The sequence below is a fragment of the Mustela nivalis genome, assembly GCF_964662115.1.
Source record: "Mustela nivalis genome assembly, chromosome: 2".
Lineage (NCBI taxonomy): Eukaryota > Metazoa > Chordata > Mammalia > Carnivora > Mustelidae > Mustela > Mustela nivalis.
Window position 1 is genome coordinate 7,572,215 of NC_139021.1, and position 16,644 is coordinate 7,588,858.

General features: G+C 48.3%; 1 protein-coding gene across 3 annotated transcripts in view; it reads left to right on the forward strand.

The window, feature by feature from the left end:
- Window positions 1–16,644, forward strand: part of ZFAT (zinc finger and AT-hook domain containing) — a 183,147-nt gene that overhangs the window by 110,341 nt on the left and 56,162 nt on the right. For all 3 annotated transcript variants that reach the window (XM_082721605.1, XM_082721606.1, XM_082721607.1), the window contains exon 11: window positions 4,932–5,020. In XM_082721605.1, the coding sequence (XP_082577731.1) occupies window positions 4,932–5,020 (89 nt within the window). The remainder of the gene's footprint in view (window positions 1–4,931; window positions 5,021–16,644) is intronic.

The window sequence follows — 16,644 nt, forward strand, 5'->3', positions numbered from 1 at the left end:
AACAGGTAAATTCGAGGGTTCAGTGGATGGATGGATTAATCTGCATTTATAGAACATTGGCTGGTTCATAGTGTTCGATGTAAGTGTTCGATCTGGTGGACTTTTGATGAATGAAATTAATTAATCCCCTCTCGATGAGTTGTTGATGTGCTGTTTTTCTCTGTTTGCTTTCTGGGGTCTCGGTGGCTCCCACTCGTGCGCTAACTGATTCATCCAACATCTGTTGGGTCTCTTTCGGCTGCACTTGACAGAAACCCTTTGGCAGTTGCTGGAGCAGAAAGGGGGCCTTTGTGATCACGGTACTGTGGGAGCTCCCATAGAGACTCAGGGTCTCCGTGTGTCTGCTTACTTCTTCCCAGACTCTTCACCTCCTCTTCATGTGGCTTGGTCTTCCCCACTCTCCCGTCTTACCTTGACTGTCACTTCCTCACAGATGCCTGTTTTCATTTTGTTTCCTCTTGCGGTGGCTGTTACGGGGAGAGAGGGGACGTGGCGGGGCAGTCACCCCATTGGGGCTCTCCTGTCACTCACCGCTAGCCCTGCAGCCAGCGTGTGCTCCCTGCTGGACCCAGGGAGGAGACCCAGGGACCAGAAGGAGAGGTGTGCCATCCCTGTCCCCAGGGGACCCACAACGCAGCGAAGGTGCCAGACCGACCCGCCAGAGGTGAGGCGATGAGTCACTTGGAGACAACAGGAGAGGAAGCAAGACCAGCAGAACGAAACTGCAAACCCCCACTGTTGTGAAGCTAAATGATAAGATTAATCAGTAAAATCTGTGGCACGGTCCAGTTGAGGTTTGAAAATAGCTCATACTGAGAACCTTGAGAAAGGCAAAGGAAAATAGGAATATGAGACAATTCAGTCTCAACGTGAAAACGTTACGAGGTGAGGAATTCCGAACGTGAGTCTCTAAAAGCGACTCCGGTTATAAACGGGATGGTGGGGAGGGGGGGGATTTGGGAAGGCCTCCCAGGCCAGGGGGCAGCCAGTGCCGAGGTCTGAGTGGTGGCGTGCTGTGTCCTCAGAGTGGAGGGCGGGGGCAGGGGCATCGCTCGGGAGCTTAGAGAAGGAGCCGGGAATCCGCCTTCAGGGCTCCTGCCGGCCATTGCAGGGCCCACAGCTTGCTGCAGTGGAGGGAAGGTCAGCGAGATTGCTGGGGAGCGAGATGAGGAGGGCCTCCTGTAGCCTCTTTGCCGTTATACTTGGTCATACTTTATCCCTTTCCCCTGTTCTTAGTTTTCCTGGTTAAGGTTTGTTATTTTAGGCTGGCTTAATTAGACTCATCCCTGAATTGTCCCGGAGAACACCAGGGAGAACACCAGAGGTAGGGCTGGAGGGGCGCTGCCACAGCTGTGCCGAGTGGCCTTGGTGGAGAACCCCCCCCCCCCCGCCCCCCGCTAGGTCACCTGCATGTGCCCTGGCCTCATCTCTTCAGAGCTGCTTTTAAAGTGCTTGCCACCCGCTGTCGGAGTCCATACTTGGAGCATGACCTCCCCATGCTGAAGCCTCCGAGCTGCAGAGAAGAAAGCCCAGGGTCACTCAGATTCCACTTATTCTCCAAGTCTGAAGTGTGGGGAAAACGTCCCGTAGCCTGAAAGAACGCACTTCCGTCGCCAGTGGCCCTTCTTGGGCACTCCTTTCTCATGGGTCACCATCCTGTGCGATGGCCTTTATGGTACAGACCCATTCACACTGTTATAAGTTGTTTGTTCCCTTTGGGACATTGATGTCGTGCCCTTACGAGCTGAAGGCTTGTTACGTGGCTCTGAATGGGGACTTGTCCGCATCCAGGCTCTGCCACGGATACTTCATAACCCCGCGGTTACTCAGATTCACGGTCCAATCTTGTTCCTCATCTGTAAGAGGGCTTAGCACGGCTTGCCCCCCCCAGGCTCAGGGGTGTGTGGCTGAGGTCATGGACGTCAAGTCGGAGCCCAGCCGCTCCTGGACAGTAGCTCGCTGGGTGGAGCTAGCCAGATAGGTTTGTGAAAATGGATTCACTTCTTACCAGGACTGCCTCTTTTTTCTTTTGTAATCATCCTTCTCTTTTCCTGGGCTGCCGTGTGATCCGGATACAGACATGGGGCGGCCAGCCCTTGACGGTCACTCTAGCCTCGGGCCAGTGCTGCGTTTCCTGGTCCTCTTTCCCTGCCGTCCTCAGGAGCGTCCTGACAGAGATCAGCTGACAGTCACCAGGCATTGCTCGTTCACGACGAGTCACGGGTCCCCATTGCATTATTTTAATTAGGCAGCTAAAGATTATGTCAAGTGCTCTCCCAGGCCTGTTTGATGGGGGCTGGCAGGTTGCTGAAACATTTGTAGTATTTATTGCTGGGTCTCTGAGGCTTCTGGCGGGGCAGGAAGCGTGGCTTTTAGAAGCTGCGTTCTTTCTTTGTTTGTCTGTAGAAGGCTGACTCTGCATCTCAACCGACGTGATTCCATTTATCCCTTGCAGGGGACCTTTTTAGCCCTTCGTCTTTTGCTCATTGAGTGATGTGTATTGGTAATGAGTGAAAATATTTATCAGTTTGGAGAATAGCTGTGTCGGCCTTTCTGCCCCTGCTAAGACAGTGGGGAGCCCAACACTGTTTTCCTCAGGCTCCCTGGCCCAATGACGATGCATTCGTGTGGGTCAGGAATTGGTGAAGAAGTGGGGGGGGGGTGGGCAGCGGTTATCTCTAAGACATGCGGAAATGTGTGGCCCTGTGAGAAAAGATGAGACTCTCTTTATAAACACAAGTGTCTCTTGGTCTGTAATTATGACGCGTCTGCCTTACATGTGAAGACGTTTTTCCCACACTTCGGACTTGGAGAATTAGTGGAATCTGGAATTTGGGGTTCTTTTATCTAGAATGATGGTTTCATGGTATTAAAATACTTTAATTTCCATTTTGCTGTTAACTGTTGAAAGTGTTATTCATGTAAGATACACAGAATTTCCTTTCTGTTCCTTGCCCAGGTCAGTAAAATGCACAGGATACGTTCAGCGTGAACCATGCCTTCAGGCGCTGGGGATGTGGGGATGAATGAGACGCGGTCCCTGTGGGCAGCCGAGGCAGCCCCAGGCCTGTGAGCAGGCAGGGGCGATGCTGCAGAGTCGGGCACCGACAGGAGCGTGTGGAGAAGGTCAGGGGGAGCACGCAGAGGGCTCACTCTTAGCCCAGCTGCCAGAGATGTCATTTAGCTTGAGTTCTAGTGAAGATGGGCCAGATGCCGAAAGCCAGTGCCCACCAGTCGTGCAAGATGTTAAGAAAGACTTGCCAAAGTGTCCCCAGAACTGAAAGATTTCTGTGTTCCGGAGCCTGACAGAGGGAAAGGCAAACCGGAAGTCAGAGGGAAAGGCAAACCGGAAGTCAGAGGGAAAGGCAAACCGGAAGTCAGAGGGAAAGGCAAACCGGAAGTCAGAGGGAAAGGCAAACCGGAAGTCAGAGAAAAAGGTCAGGTGCGGGGAGTTAGTTCAGTTCTTCAGGGCCTCTGGATCATGCTCCGGCTTCATTCTGCGGCCGGAGTCCTTGGCGGATGTGCAGGCAGGGCTGTGGGAGAGTTCACGTGTCACATCATCTGGATAGAGCATGGGGCATCCGCGTGGATGGACGGATGATGGACAGAGGGAGCGGGAGGGAGACAGAGCGGGCAGGCGAGTGGCTGGGTGGTTAGTGGGTGGGGATGCATGGTTGGGTGGACAAGTGGCAGATGGATGGGGGAGTTACCTGAAGGTGAGCAAGCCAGGAGACAGGCTTTTGCCCTTGTCCAGAAAAGAAATGAGGAGGGCCTGAACCAGTGTGGAGGTATTGAAACAGAAATAGGGAGATACTTAGGAGGTGAAATCAGGTGCTGAAAAACCGAGGTGACTGCAGTTGGGGTCATGGGGATGTTGAGGAAGGCCGTCAAGTCTCCGACTTCACGATTGGGTGGCGAAGAACTGGATGTCTGGAGGTGGGACCCGTTTGGTGGGGAGGATAGAAAGTCCAAATTAGTACATTTGGGTCAGCTAGGCAGAGGCCCTGCAGACTCAGTCCCAAGATCAGGGAGGGGCAGAGGAGGTAGAAGAACGAAGTGGTCAGTGGGGGAAGGTACCGATTGTGGCATTAAAGGTTTACAGAAGTCCACAGAGGAAGGTTATATGCAGGGATGCTTCTAGAAGGAGAATGGAAGTGTTGACCACAGAACTGTGGAGTGCCTGGGTATGACAGGTTGTATAGCACAGTAATACCAACCCCGTGTGCTAGCCCCTGTGCTAACCAGGGCAGGGGGAGTATAAAATGCAGCACCCGCATATGTCCGTTCATTTGTTTTAACAGGTGAATTATGGGTCTGCTCATCCCAGTAATGGATGTGCCTGTTGCTACCTCACCCTCCCAGAGAGCCGTGTTTTCCGTCTCTGTTAGTGCCTTTCTAGCAGCCCCTCACCTCTGCAGGTTCCACGCCTGCCAGGGTCAGGCGTGCCCAGCGCAGATCTGCCGCCTTGCTGAGTGGCCTTCTGCCTTCTCCTGGCTCTCGGGACTGCGCAGTGCTCTTGGGAGATGGTCCAGCAGCCTCTCCAGGGCCAGAGCCTGCCCCTCTCTAGACCTCATGCTGCGGGTCCCAGAAGGAAGCCGCAGCCGCTCCAGTCCCCACCTCTGTGCTCCCCAGATGGGCTCCTCTTTCGTCCGGTCAGTGGCTTACTGGCTTACTCTCAGAGCCCGCTCGGTGGTGTCATTCCTGGGGCCTCCCTAGGCAGAGCTGGCTGCTCTTCTCCCTCCGTGGCGAGCCCTCTTCTGTCACTGCCTGTGGTCGGCAGGGGTCTGGGTGTGGGCAGGCCGTTCCCCTAGAGCTTCTGGACTCGCACGTGGCCAGGGGATCGTTGTTCCTCTGGCTCCGGGCCTGGCACCGCATTCACACGCGGGAGCTGCTAGCCCAAGGACGCTCACCTTCTCTTCTCTCCTTTCCAGGGAAGCAGTTCAAGTGCACGGTGTGTGACTACACGGCGGCCCAGAAGCCCCAGCTGCTGCGGCACATGGAGCAGCACGCCTCCTTCAAGGTGAGAGGACGCGGCACGTGGCGTGCAAGGGCGCGTTGGAAGGGCATCGCTTGTCCTAGTGAAGCTGTCCTTATTTTGGGGTGTTCCCCTCACTTCCGGGCCCCTTAGCTAGTGTGCACAGAGTCGGAGGTGTAGCGCACTTGGTGGTGTGCTCTCTCCTTCCAGAAGGGTGGGATTTCTCTGTCCTTTGGCAGCCAGGTCCAGGGACCATGCATGACTAGAGAGGCGCTTACTGCACACACCTGGAGGGCATAGAGGAGAGGATGTGAGCTCTCGGGACAAGGGGAGTGCTTCCGCATCCCAGATGGCCTCGGGTCAGTCCCCTGGTACGACAGGCATGACGATACCCAGCGAGAGACCTGGAGATGGTGGCCGCGGGGTGCCCGCTCCAGAGGTGGTGGCTGTCCGTATTCATGTCATAGCCGGAGCTGAGATCCCCTGAACGTGGATGCTGAATATGTCCTTGGCCGCGGCTTCTGCCACAGTTACTGACAGTAGGACCTGTGGGCCAGTGACTGTGTTTGCTAGAAGCTTCTGTTGGCGCTGGCAGCTTGCTGCTGCTGCTGCGTCTACACGTGAGAATGGAATCTCGGTGCTCTAGCACGTTTGTCAAAACTGTGTCCACCGCTGAACCCCAGAGAACGTAGGAGGTGGGGGGGCTGTGGGCCACCACACTTGCAAGTTGCATTTATTGAGCACCTACTATATGCCTGCCCCGTTCCGAGAGTTTCTCTCCTGTCAGCTCTCCCCTACCCCACAGTAGATCCCATCATCCGTCTCTGACAGATGAAGAACTTGAACCCCAGAGAAGGTAGCCGATCCCCTATTAGGCTTGTCTGCCATGCCCACAGCTGCAGCTTTCAGTCACTGTTGGATTACCGACCAGGCCATGTTGTCACCACTTTGGAGGGGACTTGGACTCCACCACCAGCAAGCTCTTTTGAGGCTCAGAACAGCTCTGTGTGAGATGACGTCTCAGGATCTTGCCTCAGGTGGTTAAGAAACCACATGGCCCAGAGGGTTAAAGGTTTAGGTGCTTTGAACATCGAGGAAGGTCCGAGGTGTGGCCTTCTCTCCGCGTGTCTTCTCCTTACTCCTCGTGGGCAGGGAGAGGCTCACGGGGAAGACTGAGTGGGCTGCACCTGTTGCTTGTGTTGTGGCTTCAATATCGCCGCGGTGGACCTGTGTTTCTCAGGAGGGACTCACCTGTCATCTTGAGGGAGTGGTGGTCTGTCCGCGGGGGGCTCTTCGGATATCGTGCAGATTTTTACGTGATGAAAATGAAGAGCTTTATGTCACGTTGCACAGCCACCGGCATTTCTTCGGGGGAGCGCAGACTTCGGCAGACTAGGGCAGGTCACGTGCTTGGGAACAGTGAGCCGAGGCAGCTCTCGCTTCGTCCATGAGGAAGGGGACCTGCCAGTTCTTTATCGTCCTCTCCGTCCCCCGTCCCCGGACTGGAGCTAGACTTCCCATTCATTCCTGGGCTTTTAGCGGGAAGCGTCTTCCTTCCCCAGCAAGACACAGCCCTACAGTCCCTCCGCTCCCAAATCCTCACTGTTCTCTCTCCCAGGTTTGTGGAACCTTCGGCTTCTGTGCAGGGGAAGTGGATTTGGGGGTGGTTTGAGCTGCCATCAGGCCGCTGTGGTCTGCTGCTGGGGTCTCAGGAGCTCCCGGGCGCAGCTGTCCCTGGGGTCATGTCTGCCTTCTCACCGGCACCTTCCGTACCGGGCGGTGTCGCGGCTGGAGTGGGACCCGCTCAGTCCGACCTTGGCCTCTCACCTCCTATGGGTCAGGGTCTCTCATAGCACGAGTTAGTAAGTGACATGACACATGACGGGGACTGACAGAGCAAAACGAAGTTGGTTCCCGCCAACCGCGCGCATGCTGACAGGGGAGGACTCTTCTCTTTCCTTCTCTTCTCTTTTCCCGAATCTCCATCACTTTCCTGTTGCTACTCTGATACCGCCAACTCATAGCTTCAAACTACACACGTTATTACTGACCACTTGCTAATTCCAGCTCGGGTCTCCTGGAGTTAAAGGCAAGGCGATGGCAGGGCTGTGTTTCATCTGGAGGCTCGAGGACAGAATCGATCCCCGAGCCTTTTCCGGCTTCTGGAGGCCGCCCGCGTTCCGTGGCTCTTGGCCCCAGCCCTCCATTTTCCAAGGCAGCAACATAGCATCGCCTCTCTCCCTCCGCTGCCTCGCTTCTGCCTTTCCCCTGGGGGGACCCTTGTGATTTCACCTGTGGGCCCATTGGATGGCGCAGGAGAACGTCCTTACCTTAAGGCCAGATAGTTAAGAACCTTGACTCCCCTATAATTGCACCTTCTTTTTGTCATGGGAGCTTCCAGGTGTGAGGACGTGGACATCTTTGCGGGGCCGTTACTCCGCCCACTGCTTTCTCTTTCTTCTCTTCCTTTCGCGTCCACTTTGTGGCAGAAAATTCTCATCAGAATCCAAAAATACATGGTATCCATGCTCGCACGCTCCCTCTGCATACCAATGGCAAATATGACTAAGAATCTAGTGTCTCCGTTTTACCGATCCTACGTGAGACCCCACAATCATCGCACAGACACGGCTAGTCTGTTGCAGGCAGCTTGCCAGAGGAAACCAGTTTGCTTTCCTAGATGCAGATATATAATTTGCAGTATGCAATTTGTGTCAGGAAACACTGTAATAAGGACAACCTCTTGTATTGCCTTTTAAAATTACATGTTTTTATTTATTTATTTTACAAATAAAATTAATACGTGTTCACTCTGTAAGACTTAGAAAGTGCTTTTTGTTCTCTTTCTTTGCAAAATTTTTGGAAATGGTATTTTTTTTTAGACCTAATCGAGGTCATACTGTAAACGAGCATTTTTGGGTGGAGGTTAAAACTTCAGTTTTACCACAGATAAAGCTCTGTTAGAGAACGTAGCTTAAATGAGTGGCCAGATGGTTTGCCAAGAATACTTCGCTTTTGAGTTTGAATAACCTCCTAGTGGAAGGGCTGGAGAGCCTCCTGATTGGAACATTATAAATATGGCCTTTTTGAAAAATCAGCGTTCCACTTTTTTTTTTTTTCCATTTCATGAAAATATACTTACTGTAAAACTACTTTTAATGGCTGCTTTAGGATGAGTATCCTAGTTTAATTACCCATGGCCCTCATAATTGGACAGTTTGGTTGCTCCCAGTTTTTGCTGTTACAAGTAAATCTGTGAAGGACATCTTCATGCCAAAAGCATTTCCAAGTCATCCTAAAATCGACAGGACTGTAAAACGTGGGGGGAAGCCCATCAAACCACTGAGAATTCATGAGCAGTGAAGGTGTCTGTGCGCCTCTTGCAACTGTAATTAAAATGCGTTCCCTAGGGTGGAACCAACGCCATCAATCTTGAGCAAGTGCCAGAGAACACACTTGTCCCAGAGGAGTCTGTGGAGCCAAGGGCCTCCAGACTCCATGGACTTGTTCCTTCCCTCTGGCTCTTGAGCTCTGGCTTCCTCACAAATATGTAGGCTCAGGCGCCACTCCATGCGGCAGGGTGATCACAGGTGGGAGTCACCTCACACGGCTTTCTGTCTCTCTCTGTTGGGCTCCTTTGACCCCACAACTCCGTTAATAGGATTGTTCTCGATTACGTAGGCTGGGTGGCTCAGTGGTAGTCTCCCTATACATTAATAAATGGGGGCTTTATCTCATTGAAAACAGTTTTATTTTAAAATAATTCTAAACTGTATACAGTCCTGTGGATTTCCCAGGTACCCGGCCCCCATCTTCCCTCAATGACAGTGTCGTCTTTAACCATACCGTATTATCAAAACCAGGAAATTGACTTTGATATCCTACTGTTAACTAAACCATGGGCCTTCCTTGGGTTTGATGTCTTACCTAATAAAGTATTTTGAAGATAGTTTTCGGTTCACAGCGAAATTGAGAGGAGAGTAGACACTTCTCCTATATTGTCTGGCCCTGCCTCGCACACACAGCCTCCCCATTGTCAGTGTCCCCACCAGAGTCATGCATTCGTCCCAATCTATCCCATACTCCTAGGTCATACTGACCCTAGGCCTAGTCTGTAGTAGGGCGCCATATTGGTTTTCTATCTTCTGTGGGTTTGGATAAATGTATCGTGACATGTATCCAATGTTATCGTTATCATGCAGAGCCGTCTCACTGCCTTGAAAGTCCTCCGTTCATCCCTTCCTCTCCTGACCGCCCCCCCACCCCCGTCTCCCCTGGCAACGACTGATCCTCCTCCTGTCTCCATAGCTTTGCTTTTTCAGAATGTCCTGGAGTTGGAATCATACAGCATTTGGCTTTTTCAGATTCCTTCACTTAGTAATAGACGTTTAAGGTTCCTCTGTGTCTTTTCATGACTCTTTTTAGTGCTGTAGAATATTCTATTACCTGGATGTGCCACAGTTTGTCCATTCACCTACTGAAGGACATCTTGGTTGCTTCCAAAGTTTTGGCAGTTATGAATGAAGCTGCTTAAACACTGTGTGCAGATTTTTGTCTCGACTCAAGTTCGCAGATCCTTTAGATAAATACTAAGGAGTCCAATTGCTAGAGTGTATGGTAGGAGTGTGTTTAGCTCTGCAGGAGCCTGCCACTCTGTCTTCCACAGTGGCTACACCATTCTGCGCCCCCACCAGCAATGTGTGAGTGTTCCCTGTGCTCTGCATGGTCACCAGCATTTGGTATCGTCAGTGTTCTGGATTTGGGTCATTCTGATAGGTGTGAGGTGATACTCATCCTTGCCTTAATTTGTATGTCCCTGATGACAGGCTATGGAGATCTTTCAAGTGCCTGCTCATCATCTGTTTATCTTCGTTAGTGATGTGTCTGTTCAGGCTTTTTGCTCTTTTTCTTTTTTTTTAAACTTGGGTTATTCATTTTCTCCATTTGTTGAGTTTTACAAGTTCTTTCTATATTTTGGATTAACGTTCCTTTATCAGATACGTGTTTGCAAATATTTTCTCCCAGTCTGCAGCTTATCTCTTTATTGTCTTGGATAACTTTATTTTTAAATGAAGTTTTATCTTTTTATTTAAGAGGATGCTTATAGAAAGGGGGCACTTGTTTTTGCTAGCCCTGTAGGCATCATTACATACTAAGTGTGAGGGTTACATGCTTATTTCACTGGGGTTCATACAGCCTGTGAAACTGGATTGTAATTACTGATTCTGAAAAACAGAACCTTGCTATTTTATTTCGTGTCGTGAAAGTCATTGAGGTTGGGGTGGGCAGTTCTGATAGAGAAGGGGGAGGGGAGGAGGGAAATGGTTCCACAGACCCCCCGTTGGAGCTAATTTGGGGTCACTCAGCTTCCCTTTTTAGCTTGTGTGCTCTTCTGATGGACTCACCCTTTCCTTCTAGGAACTAGTCTAGATTTCTCGTACTTGTTAGATATCAAAGCCAGAGAATGATACTTTAAGGTAGTATTTTTCAAAATCAAGAAGGAAAATACTGATTGAGCAGCTGGAATTCTTATGCTACTGGTTTTTTAACATTTGCTTGATTTTCATGAATATCTTCTATTAAAAATAAATTGCTCTCTGCATCCGAATTGAAAAATAGGCAAAGGGAACAGCTGTCAGGGATATCATAACGTGCCTCACCTCACTGATAATTTAAAAACAAAATAAAGGGAAAGCGTGCAGTGATACCAGTTTTTGCTTATCAGTTAGTTAGTACTCACAAGCTTGACAGCACAGTCTGTTGGTGAGGCGTGTGAGACCGGTCTGTACCTGGCTTTTGGGAGATAAATGGTCCCAGGCCCTGGTGGGGGGGGGCAGTTGGAGAACCTGCCCCATTTGCAGGTGCACCTGCTGTTTGCCTCAGCCTGCCTCTTGTAAGAAGCGATCTTACGGATGCACTTGCTGATGTCCAAAATAAGGACTTTGCAGTGTTATTTATTGGAAACAATGGAAATGTTTGTGGATAAAATAGGGCTTAAATAAACCAGGGGGCATCCAAACACCAGTACACTGTACAGCTACCAAAAGGAGTAAGGAAGCCCTTTACTTACTTCTTTGGAAAGGTTATATATATATATATGGAAAAAGCAAGATTTAAAACAGTCAAGTACACTGCCTCTGAGGTAGGAAAGGGCAAAGGTATATTTGTATTTATTTGTGTCTACTTTAAAGCCTCTTGAAGCATAATGCACAAAATAAATAAACTGAACGGTTGGGCAGTGAGGCCTGGGACTGGGTAGATAGGAGGCCAGGGCTTAGAGTGAGACTTTTCCCATTAAGTTTTGAACTGGGTGAACTGAATGTTTTTGCCTGTTCAGTAAATTTAAGTAAAAAGCAAAACTAAACAAAAAATGATATTTTAGATACTACCCAATGTCAAAGCAGAATGTAAACTTGTTCATCATCTCTGATATAGTCCTGGGAAAGCAGTGACAAATTGCCCTTTGAAGTTCATTGGGATTCTGTTTTGCACTTGAAAATCTCTGAGACCAATTAGGTCTTGCAGGAGAACACGGAATTTAGAATTAGATAGACTCAAGTTCAGGCCCTGACTGTGCCATTTGTAGTCTGTTTAATTTAACCTCTTTATGCAATTTTATTGTTTTTGCTGATTATAATATTTTTGTCTGCTGTTTAGAGATACTCAAAGCAATACCATTTGTATGAGTAGTGGGTATGGTATGTGGTAGATGATCAAAAATTTTTGGTTCTTTTTCCCTCCCCAGTCTTTAAAACTGACTCGTTTCCAAAAAAAAGTAACCATGGTTTATTTTCTTTTTAGTGGGCTTAAATTTACGTTTGCAAGTCACTCATTATAATATTTTCTAGATACTATGTTTTCTTCACATGTCTTTATTTTTTTCTTTTTTAATTTAAATTCAATTAGCCAATGTATAGTACATCATTAGTTTTTGATATAATGTTAAACGATTCATTAGTTGCACGTAACACCCAGTGCTAATCACATCATAGGCCCTCCCTAAGCCCGTCTCCCGATTACCCATCCCTGCACCCACCTCCCTTTCCACAACGTCAGTTTGTTTCCTGGAGTCAGTAGTCTCATATGGTTTGTCTCCCTCTCTGATTTTTTCTACATATGTCTTTAGATGTTGGAGTTATTTTACTTTTGTTGTTGTTATTTATGGTTTTGGAGTTGGGGAGATAAGGATCAAACTCTTGATGCCACTAAATAACTAGGTGACATCTGAGGATTTTTATCTTTGCCTTTTTGGGCCACTGCCTCCTCATTGGGAAAATGGGAACAATGATGTCATTATTTCAGAAGGAGGGGTTGATTTGAGGGTGGAGACCAAAAGGAATATATCCTCACAGCTTGGGGCAGACTTGGATCATCAGCCCTGTACTGGCCACCCTAAGGGGGAGGTGCTTGGAGGGTCTCAGGCTTCCTGTTTTGTTAATGGGAGCAGTTCTGGCCTCCAGCTACTCTTCCCACCAGATCAGTTCTTACTCAACTTCAGAGCCACCTTGAGATCTTACCAGATCTGGAGGTCATGGATTCCCAAACCCAGGAGATGCTTTTGTGATTTCATTGAGCCTAAAGGTCATCACGCATCCTTGACTCCCATACATTCTCCTGTGGTTCTGATGAAGCAGGCCCATGGACCATAATCTGTCAGCCACCACACTGGGTTTTGAACTCTGAAGGAAACATCCTGAGTCTTTATATTTATAGTGTGTTCCTGTTAAATAGCATATAGCTGGATCTTGTTTATGCTTGTGTGTGCACAGCCAGTCTGAAAATTACTGCTGTTTAATTGGAGTGCTTTTAGTCCATTTACATTTAATGTAATTTTGATATGTCTCATTTGAAAAGTACCATCTTGATTTATTTTCATTTTCTTTTTAGTGCTTGCTGTACATGTTATACTATGCATCTGTATTATAACACATTCTAGCTAGCTCCAGATATACTATTTCATGAATAGTATAAGAACCATGAAATGCTGTAATTCATATTATTTCTCTTCTACCCTTGGTGCTCTTGTAGTCCTGTGTATAACTTCCATTTGTTATAAACTCAATGCAAAGTTTATAATTTTTTTGCTTTATACAGTCAATATTTAAACATATATATCAAAATGTAATTTTTAAATCATAAAATATATTTACATATATTTATATAAATACATTTTAATATTATGTATTATATATGTATTTTATATATTTATTTATATTATATATATATGTATGTAAAAATATATATTTAAAGACATTTTTAAAAGGTTTTATATTTGCCTATGTATTCAGCCTTTCTGGAGTTCTTTATTTTTTCCTTTCAGGCCTGGCTTTCCACCTGATGAATTTTCCTCCTAGCATTTGTTATGTGCTGGTTTGCTGGAGTTAAATTGTCTCAGCTTTTGTCTGTTTGGAAATTCTTTACTTTGTGTAAATTTACTTTACTTTTGATGACTGTGGATTTCTAGGGGGACCTTAATCTAACGACATTGTTCTGTAATGTTTTATACTTCGTTATTTCTAATCCTTATCATTTTTCCCTATGTGTAATGCTCCTTTTTCCTCTGTGTGGTTTTAAGCTTTTTCTCTCTTTCTTTGGTTTTCATCCTATTACCATCAGTAAGCTTAGGTATGGCTTCCTCGTGTTTGCCCTGCTTGGGGTTTGCTGAGCTTGTAGGTCTTGTGGGTTGACACCTTTCCATCAGTTCTGGACCAGTGTCTTCTTAGCCATTGTCTCTTGAATATTACTTTTTCTCCATATGTTTTCTCCTTCCCCTCCAGGACAATACTGTGTCATATGTTAATCTGTTCGGTATCTCACAGCATTCAGGTGATCTCTCTCTCTCTCTCTCTCTCTAATTCTTCTTTCTCTTTGTGTTTCAATTTATATGACTTCTATTGATCTTTTTCCAAGATAACATTTCCTTCTCCTAACATCACATCTGCTGTTTCGATACTCAGGTGAATTATTCACTTCTCATTCTTTTTTTAATTTCTAGCATTTTCTTTTGGTTCTTACAGTTTTTATATCTCTGCTAAAATTTATCATCTGGTCACACATGGTTTTCATTAGAGCCTTTAACACATTTTTCATCACTATATTAATGTTTATATCTAATAATTTCAATGTCTGCTCTATCCGTATTTCACTTCCTATTTATTTTTTCTTGATTTGGGAGCTCATTTTCTTGTTTCTTTGGATGTCTCAAAATATTTTACTAAATGCTAGATAATATGTATGAAAGAACAGTAGAGACTGAGCTAACTAGTAATTGGCCATGGGAAAAGTAAAGTACCTCTTTTCATATCAGGCCAGTAGTGTGGAGGACTGTCCGGAGATAACTAACAGGCAGGCCTAACTGTGTCCTGTAAAGATGTCCTTGCAAGCTTTCTTCTTGGCTGGCATTTGGGACCTTGGACATGAGAGGACTTCCCACAACCGTCATTGCTAAGAGGAGTTACAGTGCCTAAACTGTCTAGACAGCATGGCGTGTGCCGAATATCTGCTTGCTTCTAAGAATCTGGAGCCTTGATGTGTGCTTTTGTGATTAGTCCAGTAAAACCCTGGCACTGAGCTTCCTGCGAACTTCCCAGGCTGGTACCATTTCACAGGTGTCATTCCAGCTTGTTGCTGGGGAATTAAGCTGCCCTGTGGAACCCCACGGGGAGAGGACTCTTGGAAACTTAGGCCTGGTTTCCCCTGGACTTGGCCCCACATGCGTCTTCCCTTGGTGAGTTTTGCTTTGCATTCTTATGCTATAAGGAACTGCAGCTGTGAGTTTGACTGTATCGTGAGTCCCGTGAGCCTTTCCAGACTATCATCGAACCTGGGGGTGGCCTTGGATCCCCCCAGAAGCTCATCTGGGGTCGAGCTGAATCTGGGCTCTGTTGCAGCTCCAGAACGGGTTCTCCACTGTCTTCAGATGTTTTGAGAACAGGATCAGGACTTTCCTTGCAGCAAGGCTGGGCATTTGAGCATGGTGAGACTCCAGAACTCGCTTTCTCTTTCACTGCACAGCTGCTGCCTTTCTAAATGGTGCGCGCTTTCTATCAGCTTGTCGGCCGCTGGCCAGCTTCTCGAGTTGTTGGCATGATCCTTTTTCTCTCCAGCTTTCCACTCCTTGGGGAAGCTCTCTCCCCTCTCTGCCCAGCCCCGCCTCAGGAGAGCCTCTGCTCTTTGTGACAGTCTTTGTGGCAGAGGACTTCCTCTTCGCTGGCTCGCTCTGGGCCAGGAATCCTTGCTGTTGCTGCCTTGTGTGCAGTGAAGACCCAGGGCCCCGAGGGCTGGAGGGGATCTCTCTCCTCTCCTGGCCCAGCCCCCAGCCCTGCCTCCTCGTACCTGAGGCAGTTCCCCATCTCACAGAGCCATGGATGAGAGCAGCCACGGGTCTCTTTCCTCTTGGGCAGTGCTTACTGGCTTCTAGAATTTGGCTCACTTCGTCTTCTTTGTGTCCTTGGCAGTCTGGTGGATTTAAATAAAGATGGGTCCTGTTGTTTTTGTGGGAGCAACAGCCCCTTGTGATTTCCTGCACCCTCACTGGAAACAGAAGCGCCCCGCCGTGGATTTGACAAGGCCTAACAGGACGCCTGCACGAAGCATACGTGTTCTCTTGACTCCCTCCCCTACCCATTGTGGACAGGCAGAAATTTGGCTGGAAGTAAGGAGCAAGGAGGGTACTTGAGGCAGCAGACGGCTGCTGTCATGAGTAATCTGGGGGCAGCCAAAGTCACCGTGAGCTCCGCCAGCTCTCGGGCGAGGGTGTTCTCCATTCAGCGGCTCACGAGTCGGGGTGGGAAGACCTTGGGCTTCACAGACCCTTGGCACAGTGTGCCGGCGGGAGGAATAACAGCATGCGGCTTCGGTGTAAGCCCCTGACGGCTCTTCTATGTTGACTTTTTATGTCATGGCTTCGTGGGCAGACGGTCTTGGAATCCAGCCTTGCCACTTACTTCTGGTGTGGCCTTGGGCAAGACACCTAACCTCTGTGACATGGTGATTGAGCAGCACATCTTGTCACTTACAGGTTGTGAGTAGTACGTAGGTGCTTACTGGAGGGCTCGACACCCTGTTCTCAAATGTTCGTTCCACCCAGACTCCTGGTTTCTTCCTCTCTGTTTTCATCTCAGGATTGTAGTGTCTGCATGGTGGTGTCCTCTCTGTCATGCCTTTATTCAAGATTCTTGGTGCCTCTGACATGTTCTGTTTGCTCACGGAGACACAGTCACCTAATTCCACGGATTTGATGCATTCCTTTACACCCTGCTTGATCACAGAAATACATCACTCAACACAGAACCTCCTACCAGGTGCATTTCCCAAGTAGAGCTACTCATGCACTCGCCTTCTTCTGACAGAGGGGGCTGTCTCTCCTGAATGGTGCTGCTCAGAGCCGCTGGACCTGTCCACAGTATCACAGAGTCTGACTGCCCTGAACACAGGGCCAGCCCCGCACTTGGCCGCGTCCTTCTCTCCTCGGCTCTACTTCCCACTCGTGTTTTGCGTTTACACTGAGACATGTCACTGGCCCCAGAGCCGGAGGGAGCTTGCACTTAGGGTCTTTGCTTTGCAAGGCTCCAAGTGCACCACGAGATTCCTGACTTCTTTAAAACAAGTCAAAAATTTGGTGCATGAATTTGCCAAGTCTGGAAAAAAAAAAAAAAAAGGCCAGTCTA